This window comes from Rhipicephalus microplus, chromosome 1 (genome assembly GCF_043290135.1).
Source record: "Rhipicephalus microplus isolate Deutch F79 chromosome 1, USDA_Rmic, whole genome shotgun sequence".
Taxonomy (NCBI): domain Eukaryota; kingdom Metazoa; phylum Arthropoda; class Arachnida; order Ixodida; family Ixodidae; genus Rhipicephalus; species Rhipicephalus microplus.
Window position 1 is genome coordinate 301,056,350 of NC_134700.1, and position 19,903 is coordinate 301,076,252.

Genomic DNA, 19,903 nt, shown 5'->3' on the forward strand with positions numbered 1-19,903 from the left:
CGTAGTCAGGCTGATGATGATGATATTAAAGGAATAAGGTACTTTGGGAACAAATGAAGCAAAAATGTTGCCAGAATATTGTGTGCAAAGTAGGAAAAACCAGCATTTTGACTCGTATTGCGGCCTAACTTTTGCAATGCAGAGTTCAAAGTAAAAATATTGGTTTTACATTGTTGCATAGTATAGTTTGTCTTTAAAATAAGCAGAAAGTTTGAAAAGAGCAGGTTTTTTTTTAAGGGAGAAAATAAAAATCACAGTTTCGCCAAAAGGGCAAAGCAACATATGTGAACGTTTTATGAAGCAAGGCTAGCATCTTTAGGAGCAATATTAATTGCAGTAAACATGCACTTGCTAAGTAACCAAGTTTCTTGCGGCGTGACCACAGTAGACCACAACAAGGCTCATGCGTAGTGGCAGTGTTGTTGAGAAGCACCTCTCGTGCGCAGCGCATGCTGGTATTAAGGGCTATACATCATGTGTTGTCGCTGGTGGCAGTTTGTTACGTGTAGAATGCATCTATATGTGGAGATGCCCTCCCTCTGGTGTGCTCGTATGGATAGTAATACAAGACCCACATGGCGAAATAAATGACGCATTTAATCATATAATATTCAGCACAAACACTGGTGAATATAAATGAAACATTGTTCACTCGATGACAGCGACAATCGCTTTGTGGTCACTGAAGATGTTGGCAATGGCACAGCTTCTGGATGAAAAAGCGCAAGGTACGGGCCTGCTGCGTCTAGCGGCTTTCTGTGGGAGAACGCATGTCAGCCGTAGAGGCAGTTGGGGCCGCTACAGCGTAAAGGGGCGAGGACGGTGGGACAGGGAAGTGGGTGGCGGCGGCTCCCTCGGATCAGCAGCCGCAGCAAATCAGCTGGCGGTTGTCACAACAGTGACCTACTCAGTCGTTTTAATCAGTGTTTTTTAATATCATTTATCACAGTGATGACATATCGCCTATTTAGTGCAGTATGTAGGCGCTATCTACTTAAAAAGCCAATTGAATTTTCGTGTGAGTGCAGAGCACCTGAGATTTTTTTTTCCCTCTGAACCTGCTTCTTGCTTTGAGACTGAAAGAAAAATCTACAATGCATGTAGCAAAATTATATGGCGCTGAATGTGTGACAAAGTGGGTGCTCTATTTATTAAGATACAATCCATTCTTTCTTAAAATAAAGTATTTCAATTTTTGTCATGTTTATTCAGCACTTTGCGTTTTCTCGGTCAGAATGCTTGACAACTACCTTTTTCGACACATGAAAATACACGTTCATAGTTTCTATATGCTGAAAGTGTGCGAAAAAAAAAGACATCATTTGAATATTTTTCGAGTTATCCGGTAAACGAACGTGTGCCGAAAAGTGATTCAGCTTCAAACACTGGATAAAAATGGTTTCTACAAACATGGCAACGCACTCCTCGCAACTTTATTGAAGAAACTGCGAAGGTATACATCATAAATATATATATATAATATTATATTATAACAGTTATTTATTGTACTGGAGTTGTTGGCCGATCGGACACACTTCCGAGCCCAGCCCGCTAGCTCGTGCCTCTGCTGCACACACGATGCTGCTATCCTTGCACCGATCTACTTCTTCATTAGAATTGGCCTCCGTTGGAAAAGGAGGCATCTTGGCGATTTAGCCATCTTCAGGTGTTGCGGAACCGTAATACGGCTTGAGCTTTTGAACATGTACGACCTCGCAGTTGCGACGTCGCATATCAGAAGGTGGTGTGAGAGGCTCAATGGTCGAGACCTCTAGTCGGATCCTTACCTCCACCTGCGCAAGTTTGACGAGAACGCCCTTGAGGCGATTTTCAGGAAGATGTACAAGCGTGCCCTCGGACTCCCAATAACAACGTCCAACCAGTGCCTTATGGACCTGGTGATGGTAAACACTTTGGCAGAGCTCTGGGAGGCACACTTGACCAATCAATGCACGAGTGTTTCGAACGCTCCATATAAAAGTAGATGCACTTTCACACTTGTTTATTCAGCCGACGTTCAGACTTGACTTATGGCAGCAAAACTTGATTATGCTTGTCAATAAGGGCAAATCTATCTAAGCTACACGTCGTCCTTAAAAATGCCCTAGTCTGATTGCCGGCAGATTGAGTCAAGTGATGAGCTCATCCTTTCGTCTGGAACATCATAGACCTCGTATTCTCATCTTGTTGACGGCTGAATAAGGCATAAGTTTTTTTCAAGGCATAATAATATTTACACATTTTCATGTCTTCTTATAGCTTCTTATAGAAGCTATAAAAATAGGATATATATATATATATATATATATATATATATATATATATACATGCTTACTGGCATAGTGGCCTATATTTAGAGCAATGACACTGACAATAATAGGCCTCAATTCTGGAAACAAAATCATGAACTCGCAGGGAGGATAAACTCAAGCTATATTTTTTTATCCGTGACATGCACTTCCGCCGTTCATATACGGCTAGGTCAATTGACAACCCCGTTTCAATGTTTACAAATCCCAAAACCACGACATCTGTACTAAAGTCAATTACACGTGCCTTCGTTGGAGCGAGCACAGGTGCCAATTTCCCGACAATATATAGTAGAAAAAAAAAACAGTAATGGCTGACAGAACCACATGACAGAGACTTTCAGAAGACAAGGGCGTTGGAGTGCTATCAGGATTTGTCAGTGCTTGTGGAGAGGCTAGCAGGAAAAGACTGAACGAATGGTTTTATAGTCGATAAACACAGAAGCCAAAAATTGGGTGCACAAGTTGGAGGCACAACAAAATAACAATAACAAATAACGTGAAAATAGAGACAAAGTAAATCGATTTTTTTGCTAGTTTTATTAACGCGAAGTTTCGGCTGGGAGCATTTGCGCTTCCCTTTTTTAAACTCTCATCTTAGTGGAAAACCTGACTTTTGTGTGTTCGGCCACTCCAAGCCATTATGAGACCGCAGCATCGATGTTTGCGTTTGCATTTGGGACCCCCTCCTCCGTATTGTATTTTGCGCTGTTTTTTTTTCTTTTGGTGTTCTGTGTGCCGACTTGACTTATGGCAGCAAAACTTGATTATGGTTTCAATAAGGGCAAATCTATCTAAGCTACACGTCGTCCTTAAAAATGCCCTAGTCTGATTGCCGGCAGATTGAGTCGTGTGATGAGCTCATCCTTTCGCCTGGAACATTGTAGACCTCGTATTCTCAGCTTGTTGACAAGTTGCTTTTTTGTAGCATTGGCCATTGTGCTGCCATCGAGGGTCATGAGCAGGCTTTCAATGACGGTCACTTCTGAGTCCAAGGACAATGTACGGCATGGCGTCGTTTCTCTTTCTTTATGCAGTTCGGTCTATTCACAGCCAGTCACCAGCTCTGCCATGTCAGCGTTGTCCGAAATGATAGAGTTAAGACAAAGTTTGATTTTAAAGGAGAAAACTGTATTGTACTGAAGTTATAAGTGAATTGGCAGTCATTACATGTAGAACGAAATGGCACTCGTGCCTTAACTCGCTCTGGCGATGCATTGCTGTGCGTTCCTGGCTCACAAGCTAACTTTTGTTCTTTTTTTAATGTTCATCGAATTAGCGCCGCATGGCAACAGCGCCGAGCGGACGCGCTCAGGGCTTTAGGGCATTTCTTGTGCATATGCCGAAACACTACCGGTGAACTGGGCCATGTTAACACGAGTCCCGCTGACACGAGTTCCGCTATATATATATATATATATATATACATACATACTTATACATATACGTGAATGATGGAGGCTGCGGCGGCAGTGAAGACGACGGGGAAAACCAGCCAAGACTGTCCATATAGTTGCTATCGCAATAAAATTTTCTGACTGAGCAACCACAAGGTACGAAGCTTGCCTTTGCTTCACATTCACTGCATAGCAGGTCCCTGCAAGGTTCCAGCTTTTCAGCAGCGCATAATGTGTGTCACACAACTCGTCGTCACTTGTTTTAATAATACTGCAATATATAACGTCAAAATGGGGCAATAGTGCTTTCTTCACGGAATAGTATCTTCCCCCATGGACCATTAAAGGGCATGTTATAGAACCGTTTCTCAGTCCCAAGGGGCAGAAGTATGATGCAGTCGATGGCTTGCAATACAGTAATAAGGTGTTGTGTTTGGATCCTAGTAATTAATATACATGGCCTTAATTTTAATGAACTACATAATTAAAGTATATATAATCTGAGCTGTTTTACTATGTTTCAGGTATAAACCGATGGGTGATTGCTTACCACTGATGTGCATGATGAAGTGCTGTATCTTACAGACGTTTGAGATGATTCGATATCGTGCCCATAAATGACACTTCAGTCATCGTTTCTGGAGGGATCTTTTTATTTTCATCCCTCTATTTCTTAGTGAGGCAAAGTTGCCAAAAATGTTTGAACTTAAAGAGACACTGAAACACAGAAAAAAAAAAACAGATTATGGTGCCATGATACGTAATTTCGTGCGGCGAACTCGAAAATCAAGTCAAAAATATTGCATGAACTAACGCAAATAACTTTATTTTGCTGTAAACAAGCAACAGGTGCTGCGTCTGCCATCGCGAATCTCGCCGCCGCTGTGGTTGGTCGAAGCTCTATGACATTACTGTCAGGAAGGTGAGAACAGCTGACTGCGCTCGCTGGCAGTCAATGCCGTGTTTATCTGTCGAAATCGGCTAGTTGCTGTAAGCGTGGCGAACTGTGAAAGTCGGACCGTGTTTGCTGCATACATCCGTGCATGTTCGAGCTGGTCACCACTTTAAGCATTTTAAGAGCGACGACTGAACGGGCACAGAAAAGCGAGTCACAACCAGCCACCTTCACCCGCATCAGAAACATATGCTGGTGGGTATAAGGTGATGCCAGTGCTTGATTTCACTGTAGTAAACTGTTACGAATGATACGCTTATCAGTGGATATCAATTTCGATAAGAAACGGGCAGCATTGGCACTTGCTTTTAGCCGCGTATTGGCACAACAATCCGCGCTAGGTGCGGGCAGCGTGCAGAAACATCAGCTGTTTGTAGATTTCACAGCTCAGAGTGTAGCGTTGTTAATGCAGTCAGTATCGTACTTCGCAGTGGGCAAGGCGCACGCAATGAGTCAGTATGCTACCGTGAGAAAAAGAAGAAGAAAAAAGAGCCAGACGAGTGCCGCTCATGCCGAAGTGGTGATATGTGCTCTGAACAGCGCTGAAAATTTCACAAGAATAGTTCGACTCATATATAGCAGTTCTGTTTTTTATGATAGCATTGCTTTTTCTAAATTCTGCCCAGTGTTAAAATGCAAACGGTGTATTAGCTGCACTAGAAGCATGCGACTGTCGTGTAGAATAGCCAACGTTTCTAGATACTGTCAGTTGGGTAAGCGCGCGCGGTCACAGCGGCGAGGAGCGGCCCCCTTCTGTATCCCGTGCAGCGACAGCGCTGCTGTTGCTTTGGGATGGGCGAAGGAACGTCATCTGCTACCTCTGCATGCCAAACAGCGGTAAATTTGTTTCCAAATATGCGGGCTTCAGCTAAAGCAGCTAAATGAGGACTGAATGAATAATACTTAGTTATAAATAAGAGCCGCACCTGTCCTTAAGAAATGTATGATTATTTCTTTTGCTGGAATGAGGAAGGTGGTTTGGCCAGTGGGTGGCACACTGGGCCAGTGCTGTTCTTCCCCCCTTTCCCAAAGTCTTCGTGCTATTGTTTACTTAGCAAAAAGTGAGACTCGACCACACTTGCCTGTCCGGCACCCTCTTAAGCTCAAGGTGATGCCCTTACCTCCCCCCCCCCCCAAAAAAAAATTCTGCATGTGCCTTTGCAATAAATAAGGTTCATCTGTGCCTTCAGGTTGTGGATGACTCTAAGTGAACGAGCCTGCTGTAATTACACATCGTATATATATTTTGTGTAAGAATATATTTAGAAATGACTGTGCTCCTTTTGAACAGCTAAGGAAAAATAGTCTGGCGTCATGGGCAGTTTTGCACGAATTAGCAGCTCAATCTTGCTGTGCTTTATATTGGTGAGCTTTCAAGCCTCACAGCTGGCACAGCTGACATAAACGGTACAATTTTTATGTGCAGATGCATTTCATACACAAATTCCTTGGATTGTAGCTGGAATTATCAAAGGAGTTAGGAGAAAGGCTTCCAAAGTGAATTTAAGAAAAATAGAATGCAGTGCAGTAAATGACATACATGCACTATTTAAATAACTTTTATTTGAAAAGCTCTTTTGCAATTGATATTTCACACGTGACAAGACGATAAAGCATGCTTGAGTGAATTAGCAGTAGGATAGTAAACATGCTGACCTGTAGCGTGCTGGGCTGTGAAAGTAGCCATGCCTCTGAGAAAAACACTTGCGATCGGCGACACTTCTTCAAGTTCCAAATAGTCCTGCAATTCTCAAGGCCTGGGCGGCTGCTTTTCCACGAAGAGCCTTTTAGGTGACAGTCAAGACCTACATTTCAAATTTGAGGACCTAAACCCTTGCTGCGAGCACATAGTAGGCGGAAACGTCGTCAAAATTCCACATGGTAGGTTGGCAATTAAGCCCGGTGCTGTTCCTAGAATTTTTTCGAACATTCCTGCACACCTGTCTAAATCAACGGCATTAAAGCGTGAAAGGAAACCCTCGAAACTAGAAGAAACTGCGAATTTCCAAGGCCGCGTGTCGGCAATTTGTGGTGATGCGCCTGACGCTGACTGACATGGAGTACAGCGATGTTGACAAAGCTACTGGTGTTCCCTCCGATCCAGAGTTATGTCCAGAGGTAGCAACTTGGTTGCCTGCAGAATAAGACCGAAGAAAGTTTCATTCCAGGTATTTCGAGCTTATGAAGAAAGAAGGGTATTTTTTTAATCAAAGTTGTTCAAAACAAAGGTATTGTGAAAACAAAGGTATTGTGGAAATCGACTAGGCAGCAGTGCTAACAAAAGACTTCACCATTGTCGTCAGTTGTAGAGGGAAGCTTTTTCCCTCGTACACATACAGTGAACATGGTTTGGAAAGCCAGCTGAAACTCACGAGCTTGCAGAAGGTATGAAGATTTCTCAGTTATGTTGATCACCTGAAGATATGTGCAGGCTGTCATAGCAGCTTACTCCCTTCAATTTCGACCCCAACAACAGCCCTGATGGTTGTTTAGTTAAAAATGTTTTTCTCCTTCAAAACAAAATCTACTCTTTTCAAACTTTCTGTCTATTTTAATGACCAACTTAACTATGCAACAATGTAAAATCCATATTTTTATTTTTACCTCTGCATTGCGAAAATCAAGCTGCAATACGAGTGACAATGCTGTCTTTCCCTACGTTGCCAGAATATTTTGGCAATATTTTTGCTTTATTTGCTCTCAAAGTATTTTAATCATTTAATATGAGTGCAAGTAAAGCAGAAATTGTAAAAATATTACAGACAAAAAAAACTTGTGCTTTTTATAAAAACAGTGAAAATGTGCAGCATATTGCAATTTTTTGCCAAAGTGAGAAAGAAAGAAAATTAAAACACGAATGAATAAACTATCTTATTCATGAAAGAGTGATGCCTTGAAATTACTGAAAACATTGTTTTGTATTGATTACTCAGACTAATAATATTATATAAATTATTTGGCGTGACACAGTTTTTCTTCGGAGCCCGATGTTTTCAAGCGCCCTCTAGGCAACACAGAATTTTTTTTTTTGCGAAATATAGCACCGAAATAAATCTTTCTCACATTCACATATACCTGCATGATTTCTTTCAGCATGGTAGGCAATGGTCGAAAATTGACTGGGCTCACTTGATATGGAATGACCCATATAAAAATATAAATCCTACTCTGGTCGTGAAAGAGATGCTTGAATTTGTCACTATAATTCACAGTCTTTTCATTTCCCACCAGGATATAATACATTCTGGCCAGTTGTTGGTCCATTTAACAAGGTCGACTAGACAGTACTCACATACAACTGTGCGGTAGTTTGTTTTATGACATGATTACTTCAAATGTATGAAATATTATTCTTATCAGGGAGTAGCTGTTATGCATGTAGCTCACCTCTGGGGCGCAATTCTTGCAGTGTCTACTTCGCTGGAGCACGTCTAGTTACAAAACAAAACCAGTGAGTCATAATGTCATGGCGCCCTTGATCCCGTCTACACACGGAACCCGCTAGCACATTCCCAGGGTAACAAGAAAACTGACGAAATGTACAGTAACATGGCTCTTGAACAAACTTGTCAAGTCTGAACTTGCGTATGAGTGTGTTGAAATGCTTGAAGAATGATGCAGGGAATGCTTACTGACGTTCCAGCTGCGTCAGGTTGGTGGCCATGTTAAAGCTAATTTAAGGGCTAAAGTGAATAGAGTTCATGCATAGCCTCCGAGATGTGCATTTAAAAGCGGACCTCTGGGGCAGCATTCATTGTGGCAAAATGCGTTCGGTCTTTCTAATTTGTGTCGAGAGTTGTGAACGCTGTGTGGTGTCGAAGTGACGTTGCAGAAGAAATACGGGCAACACGCTGCTATCAGTGGAGGCGGAAATGGACATATCTATTAAGTGGACACTGGGAGAATAGCTTCCCTGCTAAATAATTTTGCTTCTTTCTTGTTTTAAGCACAGAAAGGCAGTTGATGTTGGAGTGGCTAATAGGACAGTTTTTTATACACTTTGAATGGCCATGCATCACACGTGTTGCTCATTAAATGACCTCTGCCTTGCCGCCTTTATTCTACATAAAGGAACTGCGATCGCAATGCTGTTTGTGACAACCTGACGGTTCTCTACGGCTGGGCCCGCAATGCAGCTAGCACACAGCTGCCAGAAGGCAAGTGGTACTTTTGGTGTCCTCGTATTTGGTGGCTTTGCTATCGGATTTTGTAGATTACCTAATACTGTAAGCTTAGACAGGATCTTGCAGGAGTAGGAACAAAAAGGATACAAATTGGCAACTACTACACCATGGTTGATGCCTCTGTCATAGAAATCAGCAAAACACGAAATTAAAACATGTCTTTACAAAAGTACCATAGTTTATTGTTTACTGTACATTGATATCGGAGAGTTTGCATGATGTCTATTGGTGTTTGACAGCTACAGCATTGCTTAACATGGATGCATCTACGCTGACACTTAGTCATACATTGCATTGTGACGACTAACGCCCATCATGAAGGATTAAGCAAACTCTTGAGTTCATAGATGCTTGTGGTAGCTGTAGTAGATGATGGTGAGAGCGGAATCAGAGAAGGCGATGTGACAGCCAGAATAGCGTGACTGATTGGATGCCGAACTTGGGCTAACGTTGCCTACTCAAAGCATTTTAGAGTGTTAATGAATGCCACTGTTCGACTAGAGTAGAACACAACACACGCCTTGTCTTCCCTCTGGCTGGCCGCAATTATTCGCGGGGCAAGCGGAAGTTGGTAAAGGCTGTTTCACATGCCGCGATTGCAGCGAAATAACCGCTGCTAATGGCAGTTTTGTTCCACATGAACAGCGAATAGTTCGCAATCTTCTCTCTGCGACTGGAGCAACGAGAAACGTTTTATGCGACCGTTCTTTGAGGCAAACGCTGCAGAATTTTTCAAATGTAATGAAACGATCTGTGCATTATAACATTAGGTTTAAGTGAACAATAACAAAGAGCACACATGTTTTGTCGTTTAGAACGGAAATGTAGAGGTAGTGAAGCTCGGGCATGTGTGCGTGTAGGATTTAGTGGAAGGAAAAGGACAACGAAGGCCAAAAATAACAGCTGGCCCAGGGCAAGGGCATTGTCTCTTTGTTCTCTCTCATTTTATTACAATTGCGCAGTCATTGAAAAGCTTCGGCGAACACCAGCTGCTAGCTTGAGGTAACGTGCTTTCCAGAGGAACGCTGCAAGGCTTCCTTGTTCATGGAACCGGCAAGTCGGCCACCGCCACAAGTATCCATTCCTCCAGGCCTCTACGATGGTGGCAGGAAACTACTTGACCAGCGGTGTGCTACTTCACGCTATTGCACACTGGCTCTTTTCTGGGAACGCAGTACACGCTTTCCAAGGTGTGGTTCGTGCCCTGCCACAGTTGTCTAGTTGCTAAGAATCTCTGCTGCTGCCCGGCAGGTAGAGGGATCGAATCCCGGCTGCCGCGGCTGCATTTCCAATGGAGGCGGAAAGGCTGTAGGTCTGTGGGCTCAGATTTAGGTGCAAGTTAAAGAACCCTGGTGGGCGAAATTTCCGGAGCCCTCTACTACGGCGTCTCTCAGAATCATATGGTGGTTTTGGGATGTTAAACTCCACATATTAATCAATCAAGGCGTGGTTCGCGCTACGACTCTACCGTAATCTGAGTCGCTAAGGGAGGCCGTCCACGCTTCCTTGGCTGTGGGTCTCCACTCTGTGAGTGCTACGTTCGCAACATACGGTGCGCACATGTTTTCTGGCTCATCAGGCACCACACCTGAGAGTGGCGTGGAGCTCGCGCGAGCTCTGCTCATGACTTACAGCAGTTTTGAGTTTTGCCTTTTTTCTTGCCAACTGCACTCCTTCGGATAGCAGCGTTTCACTACCAGCCGTATTTGCACGGTGTACCTTTAAATATTTGAGCCAGGCGGCTAATTGAGGGAAGGGGTGATATCTTCGTGTCACTTATCAGTTTATATGCTCGTGGGCTTCTAATTCACAGCATCAGGCAATTAAGAATCCAGTTGGATTTATAGCACATGCCACAGGCTGCTTTTACTTTCAGCTGCGTCAGCGATATCATGAATGAGAGCCTTTGCAAAGGAGGAAGCTGAGCAAGGGCACCTTCGATTCTGTCGTTCAAAGCTGTGGCAAGTTTTCGCTTAAGCGGAGATGCTACTCGAAGACATTTTTTTTAAAATATTCACCCTAGAGCAATGAAACTTGAGCTATTTATGGAAGGTTCTATGCTGATTTCAAATATATAATTAGATTTCTTGCAAGTTGCATACTTTTAGCTCTGAAACATGACAAAGTGAAAACATTAACACTTTTGCCCCCCCACTGCCTCTTTTTATCCCTGAATTTCATAATTTTTTAGCATTCATAGTTCATAATGTTTGAAATAAAGTATAGAATGCCAATAACTAATCAGGAAGCACACACAAAATATGTAATAGACATGAAAAATAATAGGCATAATGAGTCCATATTTCACCTATCCTAGTAAATGTTTACTTAAACTTTTTTTAGTATACAATAAAATATCGAAATTTAAACAATATACTTGCATTTCTAATACTTTTGAAAAAATTTAGGCAAAATTTTATGCAGATCTGAGCACTAGAAGTGCCAGAAAAAGAAGCGGTACATTGAAAAAATGGCAAAATTTGTGTTTTGAGGAAAACGAGTTTTAAAGTTAAAATTTATTTTTTATTTATGAAAGTCATCATTAAATCTGATAAAATTTGACAACCAAAAAAGAACAATCCTTGTTGTTGTGGCCACTGCCACTAAAATACGACAGCACCATAAGTTTATCCCTCTCGGCTCTTTCGAGCCGAATCCTCACAGACACTTCCCTCACAGACAGGGCCATGAAACGCTTATCAAACTTCCGCTCCATCTGGCAAAGCCATGTGCCAACTGCAAGCTAGGAAGAAGTTCGACAGGACTGCGAAATTCAAACTAAATACAGGGTCATGCCATTTTGTGGCCATGTTCGTGCCACATGCCGTCATACATATCGGCAATGTCGTCCCTGGTAAGTTGCCTCACTGCGAGCTCTTTCGATCTCACAAGATTGGCGCTGACGTCATCCACTGCCACATCACGAAGTTTCCAGCTGATGAGTGCGAATGACTTTTGATGCATTGGCTTTTACAAGCCAACAACTGCCACGAATCGGACCAGCTGCTCGTAGCCTATTTGTATAGAGCGTGCCGCACAACAGCTTTAACTTGTGAGCAATAGCTTTTTCATTCATAACGAAGATAATTACACGAGAAAAGCATTGTTCAGCTGCGCTGCTCGACAAGACATGGACCCCGCAAATAGGCGTCACAGCACATACAGGCGCGCAGCGACCAATGGCGGTTTCCCGATCCGTACCGCGTGATAAGCCAGTCGCGGCGCTCGAAAAACGCGCAGAAGCGTGCTTCTCTTTATTATTTCTTGTGCTGCATCAGCGAGAAAAACTGTTGTTGTTTTAAAGAGTGAGGCTCGACTCTTCGACTTATGCAATCAACAATGGTGAACGGTGCCGCATCATCGGCGGCAAGGTGCTCGAAGACTGCATACCTTGGACCTTTAACAGGCACCTTGTGCTCTGTAGATGCAACTTTAAAGCATTTCCAGTGAAGTCTCGACCTGTATTTTTTTCATAACAGTAGAGGTACTAATCTTATCAAATCAGGCAAAAATAAAAAATCGGTAATTCTGAGAAAAACTCATGTTTTTCGACCCACATCTCCCCTTAAGAGCAATGATCTCCTCATTTTGTTTTGTTTTTTTGCGGCAGTCGCACGTGCAAACTTCTTTGAGTGGTTGTGAACCTTTTGTATTCTGTTTTTCACCACCTTTGCGGGTTTTTTGGCTTGCCATTGTCTTCGTAGGCATAGGCAGCGAAAGCAAGTGGGCCACTTTGTAAACTGTCCAGTGTTCGTGATGAACAGTTACAGTTGTGGGCACATTCTCGGCTGGTGGTCTACCTCCACAGATGTTCAGGCTGCCTATCTCCACTTTTCAAATGAGCAACAGTGGTCATAGTGCGCAACAGCTGCTTGCACACTGTGTTGTAGCCTCTAATAGTGCAGCTGTCATTTTGTTCAACAATAACAGTTTTTGTACTAGCACTTCCCCTGCCACAAGATCTATGCAGCAGAAAACACCACACGTTATTTCTGACACGGTGTCATCGATTAATTTTTGGCTCTAATGCATGAAAGCCAATGAGACGTTCATGGCTTCATTGAGTGCACCAGTGTAGCTGACAAAAAAGGGGGAAGCAAATGATCGAGAGAGCAAAGAGACAATACAGGCGATGTGTTTTTAAAAGGGGAACTTGTATTTTAACGTGATGTCTTTAATGTGCTCGTTTCACAGACATTTCGGCGTCAGCATTGTTGGGCGTGAGCGAAAAGTCATCTTGTGCGCGACCGATAAATCGAGGAAGATACAAATAAATAAATAAAAATGAAAATCTCACTAGTTGCTTCACTTGCGGGGCCAGCGGGTGTTCTATCATAGAAAGTTATTTTCATACAATGAAAATAACTTTCTCTGCTTGGAAATGCAGTGAAACTAGCTTTCATGCTTTACAAACACACAGGTCCTGTATACATGCGTCACACTATAACTCGAAACATTGCAGTGATAATGCGTGGTACAAGTGTACATTGCCATTGGGCATCAGGACATGTGATTATGATAAGGACTTGATGGTTTAAGGGGGTACACCCCACCTAAAACATTTTCATTTTTGGGTGAATTTTGATCAAACTTCCATCTTTCAAGTATTTTGACATGCTGATTTCAAATAAGCAATTACTTTTTCTGTGCAGCAAGTACTCTTCAAAAGTTTGAGAAATTCATGTTTGTAGCATTGACTTGTTAGGAGATGAGTTTTCTCTTGAATGCTGGTAGTGATAAAAGACATTGGCATATGAAAATAATTTTTTATGGTCAAAGCTTGCAGTGCTACAAAAATGAATGCTCTAGGTTGATTTGGCCAAACTTATAGCATATCAATCTTTTGTTAGCAAAATGCTTTAGTAACACCCTGGAGAAATTATTACTTTTTGAAAACACCTCTCATGTTATTCGTTCAAATTTTATGCCTACTGCACTCCTCATTTGTCCCCCCCCCCCCCTTTTTTTTTTTTAACAAAACAAGAATCACTGTGATAGGATAAGTACCACCAGAGATATCGTCACTTCAAAACTACACCATGATCAAAAATCAAGTTTTGAGAAAACAAGAAAAAACATTTCAGGACAAGTTAGAAATAATTATAGAAATCTCTTGAACACTTAAGTGATCGAGGATGATATACAGGTTCAATCAGGCAAGAACAAATATTTTACAACAATCTCGAATAAAATTAGGGCATCTGAAAATTTATTTGTAAAACCCAATAATAATGTCAAAAAATTATGTTTATAAATGTTCTTCAATAGTATATAATTATGTACTAGTCCTACAGCACTTGTAAATTCACCACCTTTCTGATAAAAAAAATAATTATTGAGACTCGTTGAGTAGAACGAGAGATATTGTTGCTCCAATATCAAACCATCAGAAATGCCACTTTAGGGAACCAGGTAAAAAAAAATTGCCGATTTACTATGCAGCCTCCGCTGCGACAGTCTCATTGACGCGAAAATATCGTTCATGAATGTCTGGCCGTTTACACTACAGAGCATTGCACGCGTAGATAAAATGTTTATCTCAAATTCATTGCACGACTTTTTCACCATCGGCTCAGCGCGAGTTCTATGCTGTCGTCACTTCGCCACAACAGTCGCACTTCACTATCAGTTTCTTAGCGAGGCTGTAGTCGCGGTCACCCGCGACTAGTTTCGCACACCCACCGCATACTTTGCACCACTTTTTGCACCGTAGGGAATCAGCGAACAGCCCATTTAGGATCTCTAAGTCGACCATCAAATACGAAGCTGCAGAGTCCACAGCGCAGGCCGATATGACGCGTTGCTTGCATTGGTGAAAACCGCAGTCTTTCCCCCTGTCGCCGGTGTCAACTCAAGTCGTTCAGGCATGACCTACTCATGAGCACTTGGACTATGCCGCTGCTCGTGACAGCTTCAGCGTCAACTCGCTCAAGGCTAGAGTCGGTGTGAAGAATGCCGTCATTTCCAGAAGGATCGCTGTCAGTTGCATCATCGTGGGTTGCTTGTTTATCATTTGTAAAGCCGGGCCGCAGCGTGCCCTCATATTGCGGACCGCTATTACCTGCACTGACAATGTCGGATGCCCCAGCACGGCGAGTCACTTACTCATCAACCGGTTGCAGAGCGGCGCAATACCGTGCCTTTGTGGAGCGTACCGCAATTACCTCAATCACCGTTATCAGGTGCTGAAGCAGCGACGCTCGCTTGCTGATCGCTTGCAGAAACCTGGGACGTCTGGTCGTTAGCACGTTTTTTTTTTTTTATTTTGGCTCGCCTTAGGCCGATCTGATACACCGAGTGGAACTTTCTTGGTCTTCTAAGCATTTTCGACGTAGGATAGTAACCTAAGCCAAAATGGCGCCTCAATGAGCTTGGTTTTCAAATACAGCGCCTTAAGCCAATCAGACGTCATTTCAGCCACGTGATCGGAAGTGGCCAATGACATCGTTTTACGGCTACTTTCTTTTTTTTCTGTTTGAGAAAGTGGCAAGCTCATTGTTACCCAACAAAGCGATAAAAAAAGCCAGATATCAGAGCTTTTCAACGATACTAAAATGGCCGCATTGTAGGGGGCCATTCAAGAGTTACAGGCAACCGAAATATGCGAGATTTGTCCACAATTTGAAGGGCTGGAGGCATGCCAATGCATCTTTGATTTACTGTTACGCCACTAATATGCAATATTTTGAAATGAATACTTGCACACAGGTGCGCGATAATCAGTAATCCCACACCTGCGCCATCCTCATAATATCAACGAAAATTGTGCCAAACTGCGCCTACCAAAATCCACACGGACACTAGTGGAGGCAGCCTTGGCGCTATCCTTGCTCAGCAAAAGTCTGGCTTCGACAAGTACGTCGTTTCTTACCTGAGTCCCTCTCGCACCAGACTTGAAGATAATTATTTGGTCATGAAGAAAAATGAAAAATTGTCTAGCCATCGTTTGGGCTATCGGCAAATTTAGACCTTACACGTATGGCTGCACATTTGATGTCGCTGATCACCATGCCCTCTGCTGGTTGTCGTCTCTAAAAGGCCCATCTGGTCGTCTAGCCTCTTGGGCATTACGTCTCCAAGGCTACGACATCCGCGTCATCTACAGGTCAGAGCGCAGACATTCAGACGCCGACGCTCCCTCTCGATCTCAACTTCCACAAGACTGTGCAAATGCGCCTGTTTCAACCTACAATTCTGCGTCCCTCACAAACGCTGACATGCAATATGAGCAGTGTCAAGACTCTTGGATAGTGTCTTTTATGGAGTTCCTATCCAAGCCATTATCGAGTACTGCCAGTCGCTCACTGCGGTGCTCAGCTCGCCATTTCACCATGTGCGATGGGCTACTTTACCGCCACAACTACCTCAGTGATGGTCGCAAGTGGTTTTTGGTGATTCCTCGCCACCTAAGTGCTGATATTTGTGCCTCGTTCCATGTGGACCCCCAGTGCGGCCACGCTGGTATAATAAAGATGTACGCACGCTTCCGGCTGTGGTACTACTGGCGTGGAATGTACTGATTTGTTCGCCAATCCATGCGTTCAGGCTCAAAATGTCAATGCCGGAAGAGTTCACCACATGCAGTCACTGGACCGCTCCAGCCATTGCCCTGTTTCTCGCGACCTTTCGATCGCATTGGAATTGACTTGTACAGCCCCCTTCCATACACACCTGACGGAAATCGTTGGATGGTTGCCGCTATTGATCATTTGACATGGCATGCTGAGGCTGCCACGCTGCCAGAGGCCACATCACGTGCCATCAGCTTATTTATACTTCACTAACTTGTTCTTCGCCACGACGTGCCTCGCGTCCCGTTGCGGTGGTTTAGTGGCTAAGGTACTCGGCTGCTAACCCGCAGGTCGCGGGATCGAATCTGGGCTGCAGCGACTGCATTTCCAATGGAGGCGGAAATGTTGTAGGCCCATGTGATCAGATTTGGGTGCACGTTGAAGAACCCCGGGTGGTCGAAAGTTCCGGAGCCCTCCACTATGGCGTCTCTCATAAACATATGGTGGTTTTGGGACGTTAAACCCCCACATATCAATCAATCAATCAACGGCGCACCTCATGAGCTACTCAGCGACTGTGGACGCATGTTCCTCTCAGAAGCCGTACAAGTCCTTTTGTGTGAATGCAACGTTGTTCATCGAACGACCAGTGCTTGCCACCCCCAAACCAATGGCATGACCGAACGCTTTAATCGCACATTAGGCAACATGTTGTCCATGTATGTATCTGCTGACTACACCAACTGGGACCGCATACTACCATTTGTGACGTATGCTTACAACAGCGCCACTCTGTATACGACAGGATTTTCTCCCTTCTTTCTTCTATATGACCGTGAACCTTCTTCATTATGGATACCACTATGTTCTTTCGCCCGGATACTTCAGAGTTTGCATATCTGTCTGAAGTCGCCACCTATGCAGAAGAATGCAGGCAGCTAGCACGTTCGTTAACCACACAAGACCAAGCCCACCGAAATGACCGCCATCACGCCAACTTGCATCCCTAGTCATATTCGCCTGGAACATTGGTGTGGCTTCGCGTTGCCTCCTCAGCTCCTGGCCTTTCTTCAAAACTGCTGCCTAAGTATGAAGGCCCCTAGCACGTTCTGCGTCGAGCATACTCGGCAAACTTTATTGTCTAGCCTGTTCAGTTGTCCACAGACCGTGAGACTGTTCACGTCGACCGACTAAAGCCGCACTATGACCCACCAGTCGTAGCTGTGCCTTCGGTTGCCAGAATGGTTCCTTTTCCGCGGGGGAGTGATTTGTACAATAGATAAGTTGGAAATAAAAGTGCCAGCAAAAGACAAGGAAGCCGACCGTTGTTCGTGCTCGGGATCACTCCGGTTCGGGTCGCTGATTGCTTGACCTGTGTTTCCTCTTTAATAAACATGTCACAGACTCAATGCTGAATGCGTACTCGCACAGTATTCTGTTTGTTTGCTACGAAAATAATCACTGAACAAATTTTTTAGAATGCCCAACATAATGATGCCATTATTTTTCCATCATCAACTAAAATAGGGAGCACACCTAAGATGGCTGGCTTTATGATATTTGAAATGAATAGAAATATTTCTAGCTCTTCACAGCAAACAAGAGCCTAGAAATGTTTATTCATGCCCTTGAACGTAAATGCAACTTGCTTCTCCTCCGGGATGTGAAGCCAGCTGTTCAGCATTGCTCCAAAATGAAAACTTTTGCTGCTCCGAAGTGCTCCAAAATGAAAGTTTTGCTGTTCCGAAAATTGTTTCGCATCAGAAGACCTTGGTGGCATCAATGGATAGTAGAAAGAGTATGAAAATGACACTTTTGAAAATTAGATTTCTGGGCAAATTTTTGGGTCCCAAGACCCATGTCTCTCCTTAAAGTCGATCACCTAATACAAAAGACTCACATGTTACTGTGCCTATTCCCTTAAGGCCCCCTATTGGGTGCATAGCAAGCTTGAAAGATTTAATGCTCTGTTTCAAGTATGCACTAGTGACAGGATATCACTATTGCATTCAACTCTTGAAGGCGGAGCTTAAGGATCCCCCCACTTTTTAAACTCATCGGGATCGAGGGATGTGGTTCAAAGAAATTGTGATTGGTGTCTTTTCTGTAGCTGGTTTTGCAGCCCAGCGCAAATAAGAAGGCATCCTTCATTGGTGTCTCTTGTGACATGTTAGAACTCGTTTGTAAGAGACGATAGTTCACTAAAGAATGGCGCGAAGAAGTAAGTGAGGATCGAAAACTTGCTGCCGTGTCTGAGCAACAACACGTTCGTCGCAACGCGCGGGGCAGCATGTCAAGCATAACGGTACAGCAGCGTCATTGGTGCACGCGTCAGCTGCTTGTGCCGGCGCTTGCGTGTAGATGCGAAACTGACCTGGTTCTAGTAAGGTTAGCCTAGGTGCTACCTGCCCCACTCATGTCTATTTTAGATGCAAAGCAGCTGTTTGACCAGCCTGTGTAATGTTGTACCTCCGCACCCGGGTGGTGCCAACTAAGCCACGGCTTCCCTTGCAGTGCGCGCATGTGAGGTCACTCTTCCCCTAGCCTGTTGCCACTCGCCACGTGTCATTTCTTTCGCTTCACCCACTCCACCCCTCGCAACGCTCGAGCCCACTCCTCACGTTGGCATCATTTCAATTCATTTATTGTACCCTCAGGGCCGAAGCATTACAGAGGGAAGAGATAAGAAACAGTATTATACAAAAAAATGATAATAATGAACAAAAAATTTACGATACAATATTATATCGCAAAATTATGAACAACAACAAATATACATCAGCCAAACTAATTAGTTACTATTATTTAAAACTGCCCCAAAAATATGATGGCTAATAATGTTTGCGGTGAGAGCAGGAAGATGGTTCCAGTCCTCGCAAGTCCTAGGAAAAAATGGAATGGAATGGGTCCCGAACTCAGGCAACATACTCGAGCTTTGAGTGAATTAGTGCTTTGTACAATCATAGTTTGATAGCTGGAGGAGCACAAGAAAAATTTCTTCTAAGGTAACCAAGTGTTTTGTTAGCACTATGGATTATGGATTTAATGTGTTCATTCCACGTTAGTTTCTATGATATTGTTACACCGAGATATCTGTTACACCAACAGTTACATAGAGATATCTGTTCACCTGTGCCACCTCTCTCCATCTGTTGGCGAGAAGAAGCCGCGGGTAGGCGCGCTAGCGCCATCATCTAGCCTGTTCGTGGTCCCGTGGTGCTGGCAATGTAGACAAAGTGTTGCTGCTTGCCGCGCGATTACGCCGACGGGTGGGACGCCACCGAAGCATGCTTCCCACAAGTGTGCGTGTGCCTTTCTCGGTTGTCGCCGGCGTTGTGGGTGAGCGAAACCGATCGCGTTCGTGAATTGCGACGTCACGCCTGGAACACCGACAGGGCATGAGCCAGGGAAGCTGAATGCAAGGGTCGGCAGTCGAAAACCAACGACACCGACAAAGGGCAAGTCAAGAACACCGATCGCCTTCAAAAATAGAGCCGGTGTGCGGGTAACACTAAGGCTACACCGAGTTTCACTTCAAACCGTTCTT

The 19,903-nt window shown here is 43.8% G+C and overlaps 1 protein-coding gene across 4 annotated transcripts in view; it reads left to right on the forward strand.

Moving 5' to 3' along the window:
- Nucleotides 1–19,903, forward strand: part of LOC119159463 (peptidyl-glycine alpha-amidating monooxygenase B) — a 182,343-nt gene that overhangs the window by 23,063 nt on the left and 139,377 nt on the right. For all 4 annotated transcript variants that reach the window (XR_005108088.2, XM_037412226.2, XM_075865543.1 and 1 more), the window contains exon 5: nt 8,733–8,818. Coding sequence is in view for 3 of the 4 variants with exons in the window: in XM_037412226.2 (XP_037268123.1) it covers nt 8,733–8,818 (86 nt within the window). In the remaining variant the exon portion in view is untranslated. The remainder of the gene's footprint in view (nt 1–8,732; nt 8,819–19,903) is intronic.